General features: G+C 37.5%; 1 protein-coding gene and 1 pseudogene across 2 annotated transcripts; both read right to left on the bottom strand.

Annotated features, from left to right (window-relative positions):
• Positions 1-2,362: 2,362 nt before the first annotated feature.
• LOC149159303 (jasmonate-induced oxygenase 2-like) lies at positions 2,363-6,127 on the bottom strand (annotated as a pseudogene). Its single transcript, XR_016261109.1, has 3 exons — positions 5,523-6,127; positions 4,948-5,278; positions 2,363-2,623 (listed from the first exon to the last, which is right to left on the bottom strand). The product of XR_016261109.1 is annotated as a jasmonate-induced oxygenase 2-like (transcript).
• A 6,453-nt stretch (positions 6,128-12,580) lies between these two features.
• On the bottom strand, positions 12,581-13,564 carry LOC149159304 (uncharacterized). The gene has a single exon (XM_089434259.1). The coding sequence runs from the start codon at positions 13,562-13,564 to the stop codon at positions 12,581-12,583; it is 984 nt and encodes a 327-aa protein (XP_089290385.1).
• Positions 13,565-17,814: the final 4,250 nt, after the last annotated feature.

Consider the following 17,814-nt stretch of genomic DNA (forward strand, 5'->3'; position numbering starts at 1 on the left):
ATTCGAGTCTTCACAAAACAATGTGGGATTTAGAGATAGTAATGCAGGCCTTGAGCTTTCTTTCGTATGACCTTTGCATCTTGCAATACATATATTTTTGATGTTGCAGACCCTCCAATATAATATAGTGTGATTAGAGTTTGTGAAACAGGCATAGCACTATGCCATCAATGTGAACAATTTCGTTTAAATGTCAATTGAATACCATATCAGAACATGACTTGACCAGAAAGTAAAGCACGAGTAGACATGTCCAATTGTTGACCAAGCAATTTACGTGTTAAGATTGTCGTGCATGCTAATCTGGAACTTACCGTCTTACGGCCACAACTGTTTGGACATGCTAATCTAGCCATTATAAATTATGCCACAGAGATACGAATCAACAAGAAGTGGGCCACACAGAGATCCGTACCACACATTCGTTTGTGCCAGTCTCAGTAATTCCGCGCCACTAAGATGACGCATGTGAGCTTCTGAAAACGATCGATAGAAAAGCATCGAAACACACTGTTATATTGTGCCATACTGAGCTAGAATCATATGGGTGAGCAACGAAGAACAGATCGTGGTAAGATGTTTGGGCTACTGTAGCCTTTGGTGCATAGAACGACCCTTTGCAAATTAATACCGTAGAACTATCACAGAGAGCGAGAACTACAGGGATGTAGTGAGCTGCCACAGTCGTCACAGAACCACAGAGAAAGGCAAGCGAGCCATTGAAATAAGCGTTAGAATGTGATCTCCAAACCTTCTGCAAATAACTTTAGCTCTCATACCATATTGAAAATGGGGAGGCTTTTCATTCAGTCATTAGATTTCCATTTCATGGTAATTATCTATGAGTTTGTTAGCAATATTATTATTATTATTATTTTTTAATTAAGCGATTACAATAAAACATAAAACGTGAAGATTATAGAAGACAATGAAATATAAAAATCATAGAAGACAATATAACATAAGATATAGGCTCTAAGAAAGGGCAAATTCAGAGGAAAAAAAATAAAAAAATCTTATAAGATTAGATCAAATGAGATATCCAAGACCCATAATCATAGAAAATTTCCACCTCTAGATGCTAAATCAAGCTTTCTTTCTTTCCAGCAGATCAATTAGCAAGGGATCAGCAACAATAGATGTATCAAGCAGATCTTCCACAAATCCTACTTCAAGAAAATCTTATTTCTTTCAGATTTCCACTTTGTCTTTTCTATGATATTTCAGACCACAAATCATCAAGTGAGTGTGTCCAAATAATCTCCATCTTCCTCCTATTTATATAGTTTTGAGGGGTGGGAATAAACATGTCCATTAGCTAGGACTTGCACCAATTGGGGTTTTGTCCCAAAACTACATATTTAAAAAAATAAATAAATAAATTACAATAGTTCTAAATATGACTTTGAGTTTTTTTTACTTCAAAAACCTACGAACATGAAGAGCATGCTTATTAAGAAAAATAATATAATATTATTTTTTTTTAAGATTAAATACATAGTGTACAAATTATGAAAACCTAGTTACATTCTCCTAACATAAAGATGGTAGCAAATTGTCATAATTAGTGGGAAAATGGGCCAGGAATTTTTATTAGCCAGAAAGGAGTTGCTTCTCACTTGTAATTTCTATTAACGTGTAATTTAAATTTATGCAAAATGATGATTTCATTGGCTTAGTCTATCTCTTATATGTTTTGAAGTGGTTTTTGGTTTAATTGCTCATAATCTAGTCATGATTCGTTGGAATTACCAATTTAAATTGCAAACTCTTATTTTGAGTGATTTAGGGGTTTTTCAAAGTGTTAAACTTTTATATATATATATATATATAGAGTAGTTTTAAACAATAATAATCCATATTTCATCAAAAGAAATATTTTAAATAAATTCTAATGAAAAATCTAAAACATATAATATTTAGAAAACACCCTTTTCATTATACTTTTATATTTTTCAATTTATTTATTTATAATATTGAAATAAAAATATATAAAAATCATATCCAGGACAATGCATAGTGAATTATTGCTGAATTACAAAGATGTGTGCAAAATTATATGCAACATAGTGCATACTGAATTATTACTGCTTTACAAAAGATGTATGTATGCCTAAGACTTCATGAAGAGAGGGACCACGCGAGATTTATACATAATAAGTTATATTGCAATATTGCTCTATGTGAGAATAGAAGATGAAGAGAGGGACCAACTGAGATTTATACATAATAAATTATATTGCAATATTGCTCTATGTGAGGATCAGAAGAGAGGGACAACCAGAGATTTATACATAATAAGTTTGTGAGGGACAACCAGAGATTTATACAGAATAAGTTATATTATTGCTCCATGTGGCAATCAAGAAGATGATGGATTTTGTTGTTTGGTTCCATGAACATGGCCCTTGCCATCCAGTCCCTTTTTGAAAAATTTCAATCATATATTTCCATAAGAAATCCGCTGGTATAATGGAGGATGACGGTCATCTATCAATACTCTCAGGGGTGAAATCAGCGCATCACATGGCGAAGTGCAAAACATGGCCCATGACATTCTTGAGCGGTCTTTGTGCACCACACTTCTGTGCTCAACACTGCGGTATTTCCCATTGCTCAATATCTGTTCAACATGAGGGTTAGCAAAGTATCGGTTCAATATTTTGAAATCGAACACAGAAATGAAATCAAAAAATGGACCTTATTCATATACATCTGATTTTGAAATACTCTTTAACTTCGCAATTTAATTAAATTCAAATTTCACTACAATTAAAATAAGATGAAATAAGTCAATGGTAGGATGGCAATTTCACATCGGGATATATCCAAATCCCAAAAAACAAATCAATTTTTTATAAAATTTGATTGATATTTAATGATAATGACACAATAACATAATTCACTGCGATTTGTTAATTGAGAGAACAATATAATCCAGTGGCCAGTATGTAAATTGCTTTTGATTCCACTGGGTGAAACTAAAGGAGTTGTATAAGGAGGCGGAGGAATTATAGGATAGTTAAAAATGATCAGAATTTGGAAAAAAATTTCAAAAAACATCAAAAGCACTTAAAATTTTGAAATTTAACCAGTATAATATAAATTTACAAAAATCTTTGTCAAATTTTCTCAAAATATAATTAAAATTTCCATAAATTTAAAAACAAAAACAATTATTTAAACCAATGCTAAACAAAACAACCTCAAAACTAATAACCACTAAAATAAATACACTAATATTAACTAATAAATAAGCCAATATTAACTTAAACATATATATAACTCACCCTACCTCAATTGAAACTTGAACATAACTAACACTTCTTAACGTTACGCTTTATAAACTCCGTGAATTAAAAGTTTGACCTAACTAACCCTCCTTAACTTTACACTATAATTTACGCTGTATAAACTCCCTGAATTAAAACTTTTTTTTTTGTAAACTGTGGTGGTACTTCTTTCTATTATCATAAACCAAAATATTACAGTATCATGGTGGCCTCACCCTGCCCTTATGGGAAACCGGGTATCTCAGCCACCTTAAGTCTTTCATTGCCAGCAAAAAATAATAAGTCAAGATTTTGTTTGTCCAAGCTAAATAAACTAAACATTCTTTACACTTATTCTTGCTACTTAAATGCATATAACATATTTCCCTATCTATAACAGTGAGGATCTTAGATTTAACTATTCTTTGAAAATTCATCAAAATTAATGCATATCTGTTTTCATGGAACTCCAGTTGCTGGCTGTTGATCAGCTTCTCGGTTGGCTCCTAGGTGTCCTTCCTTGATCATCGCCTAAATTTCCTCCATCTTTTTGTCTTGCATCTCCAAAGTAATCTGCATTATTCTCAATTCTCTCCTTAAATTTGGAACTCCCTGCGCCATTTCCGCCATTTCTGTTGCTGCTTGTTCCAGAGCTTTTGCCAGCAGTCTTTTCATTACCCAATATATATGTATAGACTGCTTAAACAGAGTCATCCTACCCCTAGTATTGCCCGGGTCCGGAAGAAGGAACTCCCAGTCTTCCATCTCAGAATCTGACTGAGCTTGGATGGCCTCTTCTTCCATGTGCTGTATTATCCTCCTCATTTTTGATTTGGTGTTCATGTTGTAGGCTCTTTCTGCATGTTGGATTTTCCTATCTAGAGATATTTTTGACTTTCTACAGTACCTCTCTGTTCTCCCTCTGCCCCTTCCTTGTGGGCTCTGTTATCTTCTTCTTCCTCCTCTATTTCTGTACTATCCCCTGCCACCCCTATTGCCCCTGCCTGGCGTGCTACTTTCGCCTCTGCCTTGCTTGCGTCCACAGACGTGCTACTCTTCTCTTTCTGAATTCTCCAGCTACTCTTCAATCATCCTTTTCCTGCTCTTCCTGCCTGCCTCGTGTCTCAGGTTGTCCATTTCCCTGTCTGCCTCATACCTTTCCTCCTCCTCTTGAGTATCATCCTGAATCTCATAAATTTCCTCCGCCTTTTCCTCCTTCGCCACACTCTTTCCTTTACTCTCCCGGGTTCTGCGCTCCATTGCCTCCGTGTCTTCTTCGAGCCTTGTATTCCTTCTGGTTTCCATACTAATCCTCCTCTTAAACTTATTTACTTTGTTTGGCGCAGTGCTCTTGTCGTTACCGCGGTCCGTCACCTTCTTACTACACTAACTAACACTTCTTAAATTTACACTATAAATTCCCTGAAACTACATGTCAACTGAATGTAAATGACATTAATTATCTGCAACTATTAACAAGTTATAAGCTTTACGGGGAATTGCTATGAATAATGATGACCTTCTTACTACACTAACTAACACTAACTAACACTTCTTAAATTTACACTATAAATTCCCTGAAACTACATGTCAACTGAATATAAATGACATTAATTATCTGCAACTATTAACAAGTTATAAGCTTTACGTGGAATTGCTATGAATAATGACGTACCTCGACTTTATAGCCGATGTTGACAACCAGAGCACTGGGAACGAATTGGACATCAATCTAGGCTCCATATTTGCGAATTTGCAACCCTGGAATTTGGTCGTGAAGGAGAATTGTGATAGCCACAGGATCAGAATGGGGTGCCACTCCCACCACCAGATCTGGTTGAGGACACGGTGGATAGTAATTTATCCTTATTTGCAGTTCCTTCCTCTCCCCTCCCAAGCTCTCGTTTAGAGAGTTTTCAGTCTTTAAGCCCAGATCACGAGACAATACCTTCATCAAATATTCAAATAACTTGGACAACTCTGTGTTGTATTCATCCATAGCTTCCCTGCAACCACAAAGTTTGCAAAGTTCATCAGACAGGTTAGGCTTTTTCTTTTTCCGGAAATGTTAGCCGAATCAGGTACCTTTATAAAATCCATAATTTCAACAGTGGGAATCCTAGTTACCCATTTGAAAAATTTAATGACACAAATACCAATACAATTTACCAGCGGTGGTGTAACCCCAAACCTCTTCAAAAGACAAATACAGTATCAGAAAACTCAGAATAAAAGAGAAGATATATATACGTGAAATGAGAGAGTTGTATAGGCCATTTGGACATGTCTCTCCTATCTAGAGGCCGCACAACATTATAGTAATAGTCTCCCCATTCCAACTTAACCTCTCCATCAGCAGAATATCCGAGTTTGCTGCCATAGCCGATTGGGTTCTGTGGTTCGTTAGCGTACGCTTCCTTCTCTTCAGCGGGAAGCTGGAAGGCGGCCTTGCTCGCTGCTTACACACGAGCTATAAGGGAGTCAAGGATTCCATGATTTATTATCTGGAAGAAACCCCAATTCTGTGCAGCCCCTGCAATTTGTGCAGAAATAGTGTCATATTGATCCTTGTTGAACCCCTGTAAGTCAATAATCGGAACAAGGAAACGTGGATCATCGGCCTTCTCCACAACTAGTGCCTTCTCCACTTTTCTCACGTACTCCGGTGGAACACTTTGGATTCCACTCTCTGCCAAGTTCTGCGCGCGGGAAATTGCCCAGCTCCCCATAGCGGCCATCGCCTCTCAGCCTAAGCCTAGAACAATGTAATAACCTTTGCGAAGGGGCCGTCGGTTCTTCGATCCAGAGCCAGATATGCGTTTCAAGGGTTACAACTTAATGCATATATGAAGAACAAAAAGCAGGTCGGATTGCATTTTTCGTACTCTTTCGACTTTCTAGGGATTTGCAAGGTTTTTAAGTTCACGGGGAAATAGATAATCACATTACAAGATAAACATGTCCCGAACAAGTGGGAAGGAAGGAAACAAACCATCCCACCAATGGGGCCACGCTTGCTTCACATTTGTATATTTCCCTTTCACTATATCCAACCAGCCACATTTGTATATTTTCCTTTCTCTATATCCAAAAGGCCACTTCTCTATGTGGGATTATTTTGGTTGCCTTTATTCCAAATTTCTGGGTATAATTAAATTTTAGGTAGAATTTTTTGATTTATTTTATATAAAATTTATGAATTTATCTAAAAGGCCATTTTTGTATATTTTATGAGTGGGGTTTTTTTTGGTTGCCTTTATGTCAATTTCATTTTGTTTTTTTTTTTTTTTTGGTATAATTAAATTTTGGGTAGAATTTTTTGATTTATTTTATATAAAATTTATGAATTCATCCAAAAGGCCGCTTTTGTATATTTTCTGGGTGGGATTTTTCTGGTTGCTTTTATCCCAAATTTCATTCTGTTTTTGTTTTTTTGGGTAGAATTTTTTGATTTATTTTATATAAAATTTATGAATTCATCTAAAAGGCCACTTTTGTATATTTTCTTGGTGGGATTTTTTTGGTTGCCTTTATCCCAAATTTCATTCTTTTTTTTTGTATAATTAAATTTTGGATAGAATTTTTTGATTTATTTTATATAAAATTTATGAATTCATCCAAAAGGTCACTTTTGTAAATTTTTTGGGTGGGATTATTTTGGTTACCTTTATCCCAAATTTCATTTTTTTTTTTTGGGTATGATTAAATTTTGGGTAGAATTTTTTGATTTATTTTATATAAAATTTATGAATTCACGTGACATATTTATATTTCATATTTTTTTGGTATAATTATATTTTGGGTAGAATTTAATTATTTATTAAATATAAAATTTATGAATTTACCAGATATGTTTATATTTCTTTTCATTTGCATGGTTTTCATAAAATTACATGTTGCCTTTTCTTTTCTTTTGAATTATGGTTTTATTTTTTATATATAGAAAAATTATGGCCTTGTATTATTGAATTTATATAATTTTAATATTTTAATGGTTTTTTAAATATTAAATTTATTTTAATTGTAGAAAAATAAATTAAATAATAAAACATTAAAATCTTACTAAAAAGAATATTATTAAAATTTTATATTAAAAACAATTATTTTAGCAAACTATCAAATAACATAAAAATCATTTTTTTTTTCATTCTAGAATTCTAAATAAAAACTAATACATATATAACAAATTGATTGATTTAAATATCGCTAGATCTTAGACTTTTGTGATCTATGATGATATTATTAATCCATCTAATGTGGTTCATCCTTAGGACAAAAGTGAAAAAACAATCTATCCAAATGTTTAAGTAGGAGAGATGCATTTGAGTTAACCATTATAAATTAGCTATTAAGAATTAGCCTTTAGGATATTAATTGTTGAATTAATTAATTTTTTAATTTTATTGTTTTAAACATATTAAAATAAATTAAATTATATAATTTAAGACTAAAGAATATATGTTTATATAAATAAGTATTAATAATAAATTTAATATTTTTTAGTATAACATTAATATTTTTTTTTTTGTAGGCTAAGATGGTGCTCATTCTATTACTTCGATCAAAAAGAACATTACATCAGTTCATAAAACAGTATCTGCCCGCCCTCTAGGGGAAACCGGGTCATATTTCCATCTGTAATTCTTAATAGCAGCCCAAAAAAAATATGTCCACAGTCTGATGGAATTTGCTAAATAAACTAAGCAGTCCTGAAACTTACTAAAACTATTACAAAAGCTACTGCTTTGTATGATATGCATTCTCCTATCTTTGACAAATACAAAGCTATAACCACAAAAAAATTTGCAAGTTCTAAACATATCTTGAGTTATTCATGGTCTTTCGCAGGTTGCTGCAACGCCTCTTCCGCTTGCTCCAGCTGGTCCCGTGTTAGCATTTGCTGGATGGTGTTCAGTTTCTCCTCCATCCTCATCATGGCTTCGTCCTGTTTCAGCATGGCGACACGCAGAAAACTCAGATCCTGACGGATGTCAGGGCCTCCCTTAGCCAAATTCACCATTTCCTTTGCCACTTGCAGCAACGCCTTGGCCAGGATTCCCTTCATCACCCAGTAGAGGTGAAGGGACTGTTTATATAAGGACATGCGTCCTCTGGTTTGACCCGGGTCGTGCAGCAGGAAAGTCCAGTCTTCTACTTCCGCATATGACTGATCTTGGGTGGCTTCCTCTTCAAGCCTCTGCATAACCTTGCGAACCGCCTGGTTGGAAAAGCGAAGGAAAGCCTGTTCGGCTTTGCGCACACGGTCCGTAGCAGTCTCTTTCGGCTTCCTGTTCCTTCCCGGCCCCCGCCTGGAAGTTTCCCCAGCCTCCTTTCCATGCCCCTTTCGACCACGGGCTCTCTTGCTGGCCCGGTCATCTCCTTTGTCAGCAACGGTTCCGCGCTTCCTCAACCCATAACGCCGAATCATCATATCCTCAGCACCCGCAGGGTTCTCGTTCACCTGCTCAGTTCCTTCCTCAACCAGGTGCTCGTGATGACGCCCGCTGTCCTTAGCCGCGTCCGGGGTGATGTCTTCCTCCGAGTCGTCCTGTACCTCCCAAACAGAGAAGGAAGGCTCCTCCTGCATGAGGTTCTTGCCCTTTCTATCACTTGTTTCCTCCCCTACGCCCTGATGCTCCATCGCCTGTCGCTGTCTCTGCCTAGTCTCCATAATTCCCAGGGGATCGTCCCTCTTCAATCCCTGGTCTCCAGGACTGTTCGCTGCTGTTTTATGCCTCTCAATGGAGCCCGCCTCTCTTGCCCGGATGATGAGCTCACGCAATTCCTTCACCATCAACCCGCTTCGATTATAAAGAGTATTCTTTGTCGCGGGGATGCAGAAGATACCGGTTATCGAATGCCACCGGTCACTCTCCGGTGAACCACTCCTCCCAGCCATCTTATCATTACTCATTCCCTCTGCTGTGAATCCTGATGAGCCGCCTCCATCTCCAGTCATAGTTCGGGCAATAATAACCTTGCGTTGAGTGAATTTATTCCCAACCGTTTCACCTGCCACCGTAGTACTGTCGCCCCAATCTAAGTCCTTCGTCCTGCTGTCGGGCATGATGATTTTGACAAATCCCGATTGCATCCTAATCTTACATTTGGCTCTCCACGATTCCCTATTAGTCCGACCCGCTGGACCGCGCATTATCCTCCATGGCTTGAACATGATCCATCTTGATAAGGTCTGCCAGCTCCTTCCACTCCTGATTACCTTCTATGGCTCTCCATTGGCTGTCAATAGAACTACCACGTCCATTGCAGCCCCAATTCGCCAACCAGTCTGTAGCCTGATTCCCTTTTCGACGCACATGGCTTATGATGTTGTAGTCTATACGTTTAATCAAGCTGGCTATTTCTTGGACAATGCCAGCGGTCCTCCAGCTTTTGGTTACTTTCTCCCAACCTTGCCCATTGTTGAGTCTCCTCAACATGTCCACAGCCAACTGCGAATCTCCTGTAATTTCTAGGTTGGTATAGCCATTCCTAATGGCAATTCGTAAACCTTGGTGCAGGGCCCAAAACTCAGCCTCATTATTGGTCATTTGTCCCCCCCATTCGGCATAGATCCACCTAACTTGATTATTACTGTCTCTAAAGATCCCTCCAAATCCAGCTTCTCCCGGGTTGCCCTTCGAGGCCCCGTCAAAGTTGAGCTTGATAAATTGGTCCCTCGGGTACGAGAATTTCTCTGGACTCTGAGTTCTCATATCATTGCTGGCCGAACATTTATAGTGAACCATCTCCAGTTTTAAATTAAGTTTATTCAGGATTTCTTGTTCTTCTGAAGTAGTCTTCCAGTCATCACTTTCCCATTTATCAACTAGGATGGTCTCCCTCGTATACTCTACCACCTGTGCCCAAACTACTTCTGGAGATTTAGCCACATTCTGGAATATCCTCCTATTCCGTTCTTTCCAGACCATCCAAAGAATGAAAGTGGATATCAGGTTCCAAGCCCTCTGGACAACCCGGCAATGGAAGGTTTCCTTATTCCACTGAAAAATTGTATCTTTAAATTCTCTAGTGTTGAACCCTGGCTTATTGAACAATCGTTTAGTTGATATCCATAGTCTTTCAGCATATGGACATCGAATCAGCAGATGATCTCTATCCTCCTCGTCATTGTTGCACAGATAGCATTGTGAGGGACCAATGAAACCCTTCTTACGGATACGATCCCATGTCAAAATTTTGTTCTTTGTGGCTAGCCAGACAAAAATAGACACCTTAGGCCACCAATTGGCTTCCCATATAGATTTCCATTCCCAATTCCTGTCTCCTCCATTTTGTGACCCCATTAGAAAATAGGCTTCTTTGGTAGAGAAAGTCCCCTTCATTGAACTCCCCCACCGAAGGATATCTTGCCCATGGCGAACTCTGAGTTTCCTTGATCCCATTTCTTTCCGGTATGCGTCTTGGAGATCAGAATTAAGACCCTGATCCCATTCTGTCGGTTCCTCCCAGACCCTCCAACCTTCCGACATATCATTTTCCTTCCAATAATCCTTTACCTTCGGTCTGTTCCCTGCAGTTTTATCACGGACTTGGAGAAGGATTTGAATGCTGTTCAGCCTTTCTCGTTGTTGCCAGCTATCTTCCCAGAAGTTTGCCTCTGACCCTCCTCTGATTTCCCAGAAAGTGTGTTTGTCAATCAGATCTCTGTTTTGAGAGGCTAATTCCCAAATAGTGGAGCCTCGGGGAATTTCTTGTAGTCTTAAGATATCAACCGGTGAGTTGGGCATTCTGTATTTAGTCCTCCAAATAGTTTTCCATAGATCACTTCCTCCACTAAGCCATCTCCACCATAGCTTGGCTCCCAGGACCTTGTTTAGAATTTCTGGGTCCCTTAATCCCAACCCTCCTTGTTCTTTTCTTTCGGTTAGTTGATTCCATGAGACCAAAGCCCATTTTTTCTTTTGATCAGCTCCACTCCATATGAATTTTCGGATAATTTCTCTGATTTTTGCACAGACCCCAGCTGGTGCAGCCATAATCGATAAAGGATAGATAGGGATAGCCTGAAGAACCGACTTAGCAAGAATAACTCTTCCTGCAATATTCAGAACTCTGAACGTCCAATTGGAAATCTTGTTATTCAGCTTGTCCAACACTCCCTGCCAGTTTTTCATCTTTTTAGAAGTGAAGTCAAGGATATTGCCCAGGTATTTGGTGGGTAATTCCCCCCTTTTGAATCCAAGAATTCTGATTAGATGGGATCTAACCTGTTCTATTGTGTTGAAGATGAAGATGCAGGACTTATCTTTGTTGATTTCTAACCCCGAGGCAGCTGAAAATAGATCAAGGATCCTCCTCAAATTTTGGACTTCTCTTACCGTTGGTTCCCCAAACAGCATAATATCATCAACAAATTGTTGATGTGTCAGGGGCAAGTTGTTTCCCCAAATTTGCAATCCTTTAATTCTATTTGCTGCTCTTTCTTGTTTGATGAATCTCCCTAGTCCTTCAGCAGCTAGGATAAATAAAAAAGGGGACAATGGATCACCTTGACGAATCCCTCTGGAGGCGTTGAAAGTTTTTGAAGGACTTCCATTAACCAGGATAGAGAAATGCGGAGTGGATATCAGATTGTGAATCCAAGCAATCCATCTTTGGTGAAAACCAAATCTTTCCAGGACTGCAACAAGGTATTTCCAATTTAGTCGATCATATGCTTTGGATAAATCTAATTTTATCATCATACCTTTTTGCTTTTTAGCTTTCAAGGAATGGATCACCTCCTGAGTTACAACAAGACCGTCAAGGATCTGCCTGCCTTCAACGAAACCCGTTTGTTCAGCCGAGATTAAGTTGTCTAAGAGAGGTTTTAGTCTTTTAGCAATCAAGGACGTGATTATTTTGTAAATGACATTACAAAGAGCTATAGGTCTAAAGCCATTAGCCTCCTCCAGGTTGTCTCCCTTAGGAATAAGAGCATAAAAGGTAGAGTTAAGAGCTGGCCATACCTTTTGATTTATTCTTGATTCCTCAACAAGATCCAGAATTTCTTGTCCCAAGAAGTGCCAACCAGCCTGGTAAAAGTCCACAGTGAAACCGTCCGGTCCAGGGGCTGTCCCTTTCTTCATTGCCTTCACAACTTCTTCCAGCTCCTCTAAGGTCACGGTCCTCATGAGCGCTTTATTTTGATCCTCAGTGACCAGTCTAGGGATAGCAGAGCATATCTCTTGTATGGCTCTCGTCCTGTCATCTGGAGGTTCAGTTAAAATTTCCTTATGGTGATCTGTCAAAACTTGTTCAATTTCATTTTGTTCAACCATTATTTCCCCATTTCTGTCCTTAATTTATAGGATTCTGTTTCCCTGCCTGTGCTTGACCATGGCCTGGTGAAAGAATTTAGTGTTTCGTTCTCCCTCCCTTAGCCATTTTATCCTAGATTTTTGGCGCCAGAGAATCTCCTCTTGCTTCCTCCTCTCTTCCAATCTGCCGAGGATTACCCCTTCCTTGAGAATGCTTTCCTCCGTTCTTCCTTCCAGAATTATCTTCTGTTGGAGATCAGCCATTTCCCCTTCCAGATTCTGTTTATCCTCCAAAATGTTGCCAAATTCCTCCTTGTTCCATTTCTTGATTTTGCCTTTCAGCTCTCTCAATTTTAACTGGAACGTTTGCATTCTGCATCTGCCCTGACTAGTACTTTGTTTCCACCAATTCTCAACTTTCTTGATGAACTCTGGGTCCCTTAACCAGAAGGCTTCAAATCGGAAAGGCCTTTTCCCCTGGATCTTTTTGATGTCAATCTCTAATCGAATCGGCCAGTGGTCAGATCCCAGAGTTGGAATGATCTTGGCCTCCACAAAAACATCTTTATTCATTATGGCTTCAGACACTAAAAATCTATCTAATCTGGAAGCAATTTGGTTTTTGCCTCCCCTTCTATTGTTCCAAGTGTATATCCCGTTAATGGTCTGGATATCCACTAACCGGAGCTCTTCTATCATCTCATTAAATCTGTCCATATAGTGATCCCTCCTCCTAATCCCTCCTTTTTTCTCTTCCAAGGATCTGATCAGGTTGAAATCTCCACCAATAATCCAAGCAGCTTCAGGATAAAGATTACAGACCGATTTAACACCGTTGATGAACTGTTCCTTATTTCCAGGGGTCGGAGGGCCATAAACTCCTGAAATAACCACCTGGTGTTTGGTTCCCACAACCCTTCCCAGCCCAGAAAGGATTCCACTCATACTCACCCAGTTATCTATAGTAATGTCATTTGGGTTCCACAGGATTGCGAGCCCTCCTGCAAAGCCTATTGCATCTTGCCCCATCACTTGGTATGGTAATCTACTTTTTTCTATGATTTCTTCAAGTTGTTGAATCAAGATCAGAATACTAGGTTTTTCTTTTTTCAGCTTATCCTTCATATACCTTTGTTTACCTCTACTATTCAAACCCCTAATATTCCAACTGAAAACTATCATTTAAAACTTTTTATATGAGGGGAAGAATACCTCCGACAGAGGTATCACCTTACCTGAGTTTATCAATATCTCTCCCACCGTCTGGATCATTTCACTCATTGGTTTCCGGCCTCTTTTTCTGTTGTTTTTGCCCGAGGTGCCTGTTCCTTTATCTTCAGTCCCTTGCTCATTCTCTAACATTGCTGGTGCATCCGGGGGTTCTCCTTTTTTCTCTTTGTATTTCTGGAATACTTCCTTATATAGCTGCCTTTGATCTTCAGGTATGAATCTGCTGTCTAAATGCTTCCACTCCTGGATCAGCCTTCTCATGATTTTCTCTTCTTCTGCTTCAGTTTCAGGCTGGTTTTCCACTTCCATCTGAGCCACTGATTCTGTTTCTGTTGCCTCTTCCTCTGTTTTTCCTTTGTTGACTTTGTTAATAGTTGTTCCTTTCCCTTTCTCCTCTCCTGAGATTTCCATTGGGATACTTTCTGGATCCTCATCATCTTCCAGATTTACTTCATATTCTTCATCTTCGCTCTGCAATACTTGATATTTGTTCTGATTTCTTGCTTGACCGGGTTGCTTTTGAGATTGAGTCTTTGGTCCTTCTTTATTCGGTCTTCTTTTCCTGACTACCTGTTGAAATCCTCTCTCTGGATCCTCCGCTCTCTCGGTGGTTCTCTGTTGGTTCGCTTGACTTTTCCTGCTCTCTTCCTCTTTATTAAGAGGACATTGCCTATATAAATGGCCATACTCGTGACAGATTCGGCATCGGAAAGGGATATGTTCGTAATCAATTGGTTGTTTCCAGACTTCGTCATGGTACTCTACCTCAACATTTTCTGGGAGGGGATCAGCCAGGTTTATGTAAACGCAGATTCTCGCATAAGCATTATACTTACCTCTTTTCGTAGCCTCTGCAATTTTGACAAAGCTGCCAATCGAGTTGCCTATTCCTTCCAAGATTTCCGGATCCCAGAACTCATCAGGAAGCCCAAATAACCTGACCCAGACTGGTGCATCAAGCATTTTCTCCTTTTCAGGATTATATCTCTCCTCCCAATACTTCATGAATAGACCCGCATTGTTCAAGAAATAGGGACCCTCTTCAAAAATTCTGTTCTTGTCCTCCAAATTCGAAAATATTGCTGTGAAGAAACCTTGAGCACCAAGTTTGAGATCTACCTGCCCCTTAGGTCTCCAGCGCTGATCAATCCATCTGTAGAGTTCCCGCTCAGAAGGCCAATACCCAACAAATCGGCAGATTAGAGCATGGTCCCTCATATAGCAGTTGTATTCCTCCAATTTATTATGGGGAACAACATACCTAGGCTGTTTCTGAGCCCTCGGTAAGCATTTTCCTCTCATTCGTTTCTGCCATAAGTTGCCCATTACTGGGATTTGATTTTCCCGTTCCGTATGCTGCTCTCCTCCCGTACTTGTCTCCCCCATTACCACGTTTTTGAAGGAGGGGATCTCTCCCCCCCCCCCCTTGACTCTCCCATTTCGTTCAGGGCGATATCACAAGGTTAGGTTCTCCCTCACTGGTTTTTTTTACCTAACCCAACCCGTGCCAGCAAACTGATATACTCTGCCCTGGCAGGTCTGCGCGCTCAGCCCACGGTCAAAACCAGTCCGTGACCCTGTCACCCTTATCTCATAATCACATGGATTCTCTCAGCACAAGATTTACTTTTATTTACAGAGATTCCCTTTCACCTCACTGAAATTTGAGGATGGAATCAAATACATAGGCTTCCATCTTAAATCTAACAAATCAATGTCACCCTTAAATTAAATACTTCGTTTTTCACATTTGTAATCAGTATAACATTAATATTATTCGGTAATTATTATATTAAAAAACTGAGAATATTTGAAAAATAAATAAATAAATAAAAATAAACGAAAAATAAATAATTAAATAAATAAAAAATACTAAATAAAGACAGATTAATAAATAAATAAATTCATGCTATTTAAACATTTGGATATTGTAACATACCACTATAGCCTCACATGAGAATGAAGGGAGTTAGAAATTTTTTACATAAATTACCCATTGGTAACTATCAAAATTACTAATCGAGATTCCTCATTAGCCATTTGATAAAATCTTGATCATTGCATAAAATAACTTTCAGTAAAGGAATAATAAGTTGCATAACCATTAACAACCACTGATGTAGTAAATTAACATAAACTGTATGATGTAACATTGCACCCATTTTATGATTCTTTTAACCACATTAATTAATCACATACTTGACATTATCAACATCACATTCTGTAAGGAATCAACATTACTAAACTGACATAATAGGCAATCACATCACTGAACACCGATATACCCTAGAAAACCTGTAGGGTGAAAATCAGCAAACATTTAATTTAATTATAAAACGCTCGTGAGGGTATTCATCCCTCACTCAATGACTTATAACGGAGACCATCCATTAACCATTGTCACAAAATATTACAATGGAATATCATTTAAAATACAACATACCTAGCTAAAAGCTATTACAATGATCATGAAAACCATTTACCCACAAATGACCACTCTTTATATGCTTTTGGCATGATTGTCCCATCAATGGACCATCCTAGAGCTCGTACTCATTAGCATAGACCATTAGTTCTTATTTATCACAATGTTGAACATAACTTGTTTTTTGCACAAATCACCATCATTTCCTGTCATTGATGTCGGAAACAATCTTTGGTAACATGATTAGATAAAATATCAATCAATCAAAAATCGTTCTTTGAAAGCGATCTTTTAACATCTATTCATGTGCATACATGAGGTGTAAATATAATATTACAACATGCTTATTCTTACAGCATTATGCATATAAAAACAAATAATTATCAAGCATGTCAAAATAATTACCCCATTACTATGATGATTCTCGCACCAACACACATTCATATCCAAAGGAAACCACTGTAACCATCCATTTCAGTTAAAAGATACTAAAAACTTATCTTTGTTTTTCATGCATGTAATTAGATAAAAACTTATTCAAAGAGAGCTAACCCCTTAGCTTCTTTTTTGTGCATGTAACTAAGTAATCTTTCCAATACAATAGATATTATTATAATACATAAAAATACACATCTCTTATAAGGAAAGACTAAAATGATAGACACTATTATTGTGCAAGAAATTACAAGTCCCTTTTTGAAAAACATCTTTCCCAAGATAGAGTTGTTTACAAAATCTACTGTATGCACAAAGATATGCATTGCTCTAAACCAAAACTAATGTGTTAGTCATTATTTCTTGCATGTGGATATATATATTTTACAAAGGAAAGCTAGCAAATTTATTCCAAGTAACTACTTGTTTTACTTTCCATAATACTTACTTTTTTTTGCTAACAAATCCATATTTTTCTCTAAATGATCTAGCAAAATAATTCTACAAATCCATGTTTCTCTTTAAAATATCTAACACAAAATTTATATCTTCATACATGTAATCAACTATTGTTTCTATGCTTCTGCATATGTGCATATGTGTTCTTTTCACATAGTTATTTTCAAGAATCCAACATAGTTTCTCTATCATTTATGTACAAAGTTATTATGCATTGTTCCCAAGAAATTATAATAACAAAGTTCTCATGCATTTGTTTTCAAGAAAGTATCATAATCAACCTTTCTTTTGGGCATAAGAACTAAGATAATAATAATGGTAACCTTTTATGCATTCCATATTTCTCTTTAAAGGATCTAACACAATAGTTCTACAAATCCATGTTTCTCTTTAAAATACCTAACATTAGTTATATCTTCATACATGTAATTTTTGCAAACTCTTGCAAAGGAATCAACATAATTAACTTATCTTTCACGTATAGGAAAAAAACATATTCTTTCCAAAGAAGATTCCTATGACTTATACTATCTCTGTGCATTTCATCTATGCATAGGTTATTCTATTTTCTCATACTAAGTATTCTTTTTCAAAAGAACTCTCTTACCCATGAGAATATTTCACAAATTACCCTTTTTAATCTATATTCACTTCCAGGAAAAGGAAAATGACTACGAAAGTCCTTTTTAAGAAAAAAGCATGTACCCTACTGTTGTGGTAAAAACACAAC

Source organism: Pinus tabuliformis, chromosome 5_2, assembly GCF_031772625.1.
Source record: "Pinus tabuliformis cultivar Carrire ecotype Pingquan chromosome 5_2, CPIR1, whole genome shotgun sequence".
NCBI classification, from domain to species: Eukaryota; Viridiplantae; Streptophyta; class Pinopsida; order Pinales; family Pinaceae; genus Pinus; species Pinus tabuliformis.

What these genes read in the sequence shown, in the direction of transcription:
- LOC149159304 (XM_089434259.1), bottom strand. Translation starts at nt 13,564, where the DNA reads ATGGGGCAAGATGCAATAGGCTTTGCAGGAGGGCTCGCAATCCTGTGG.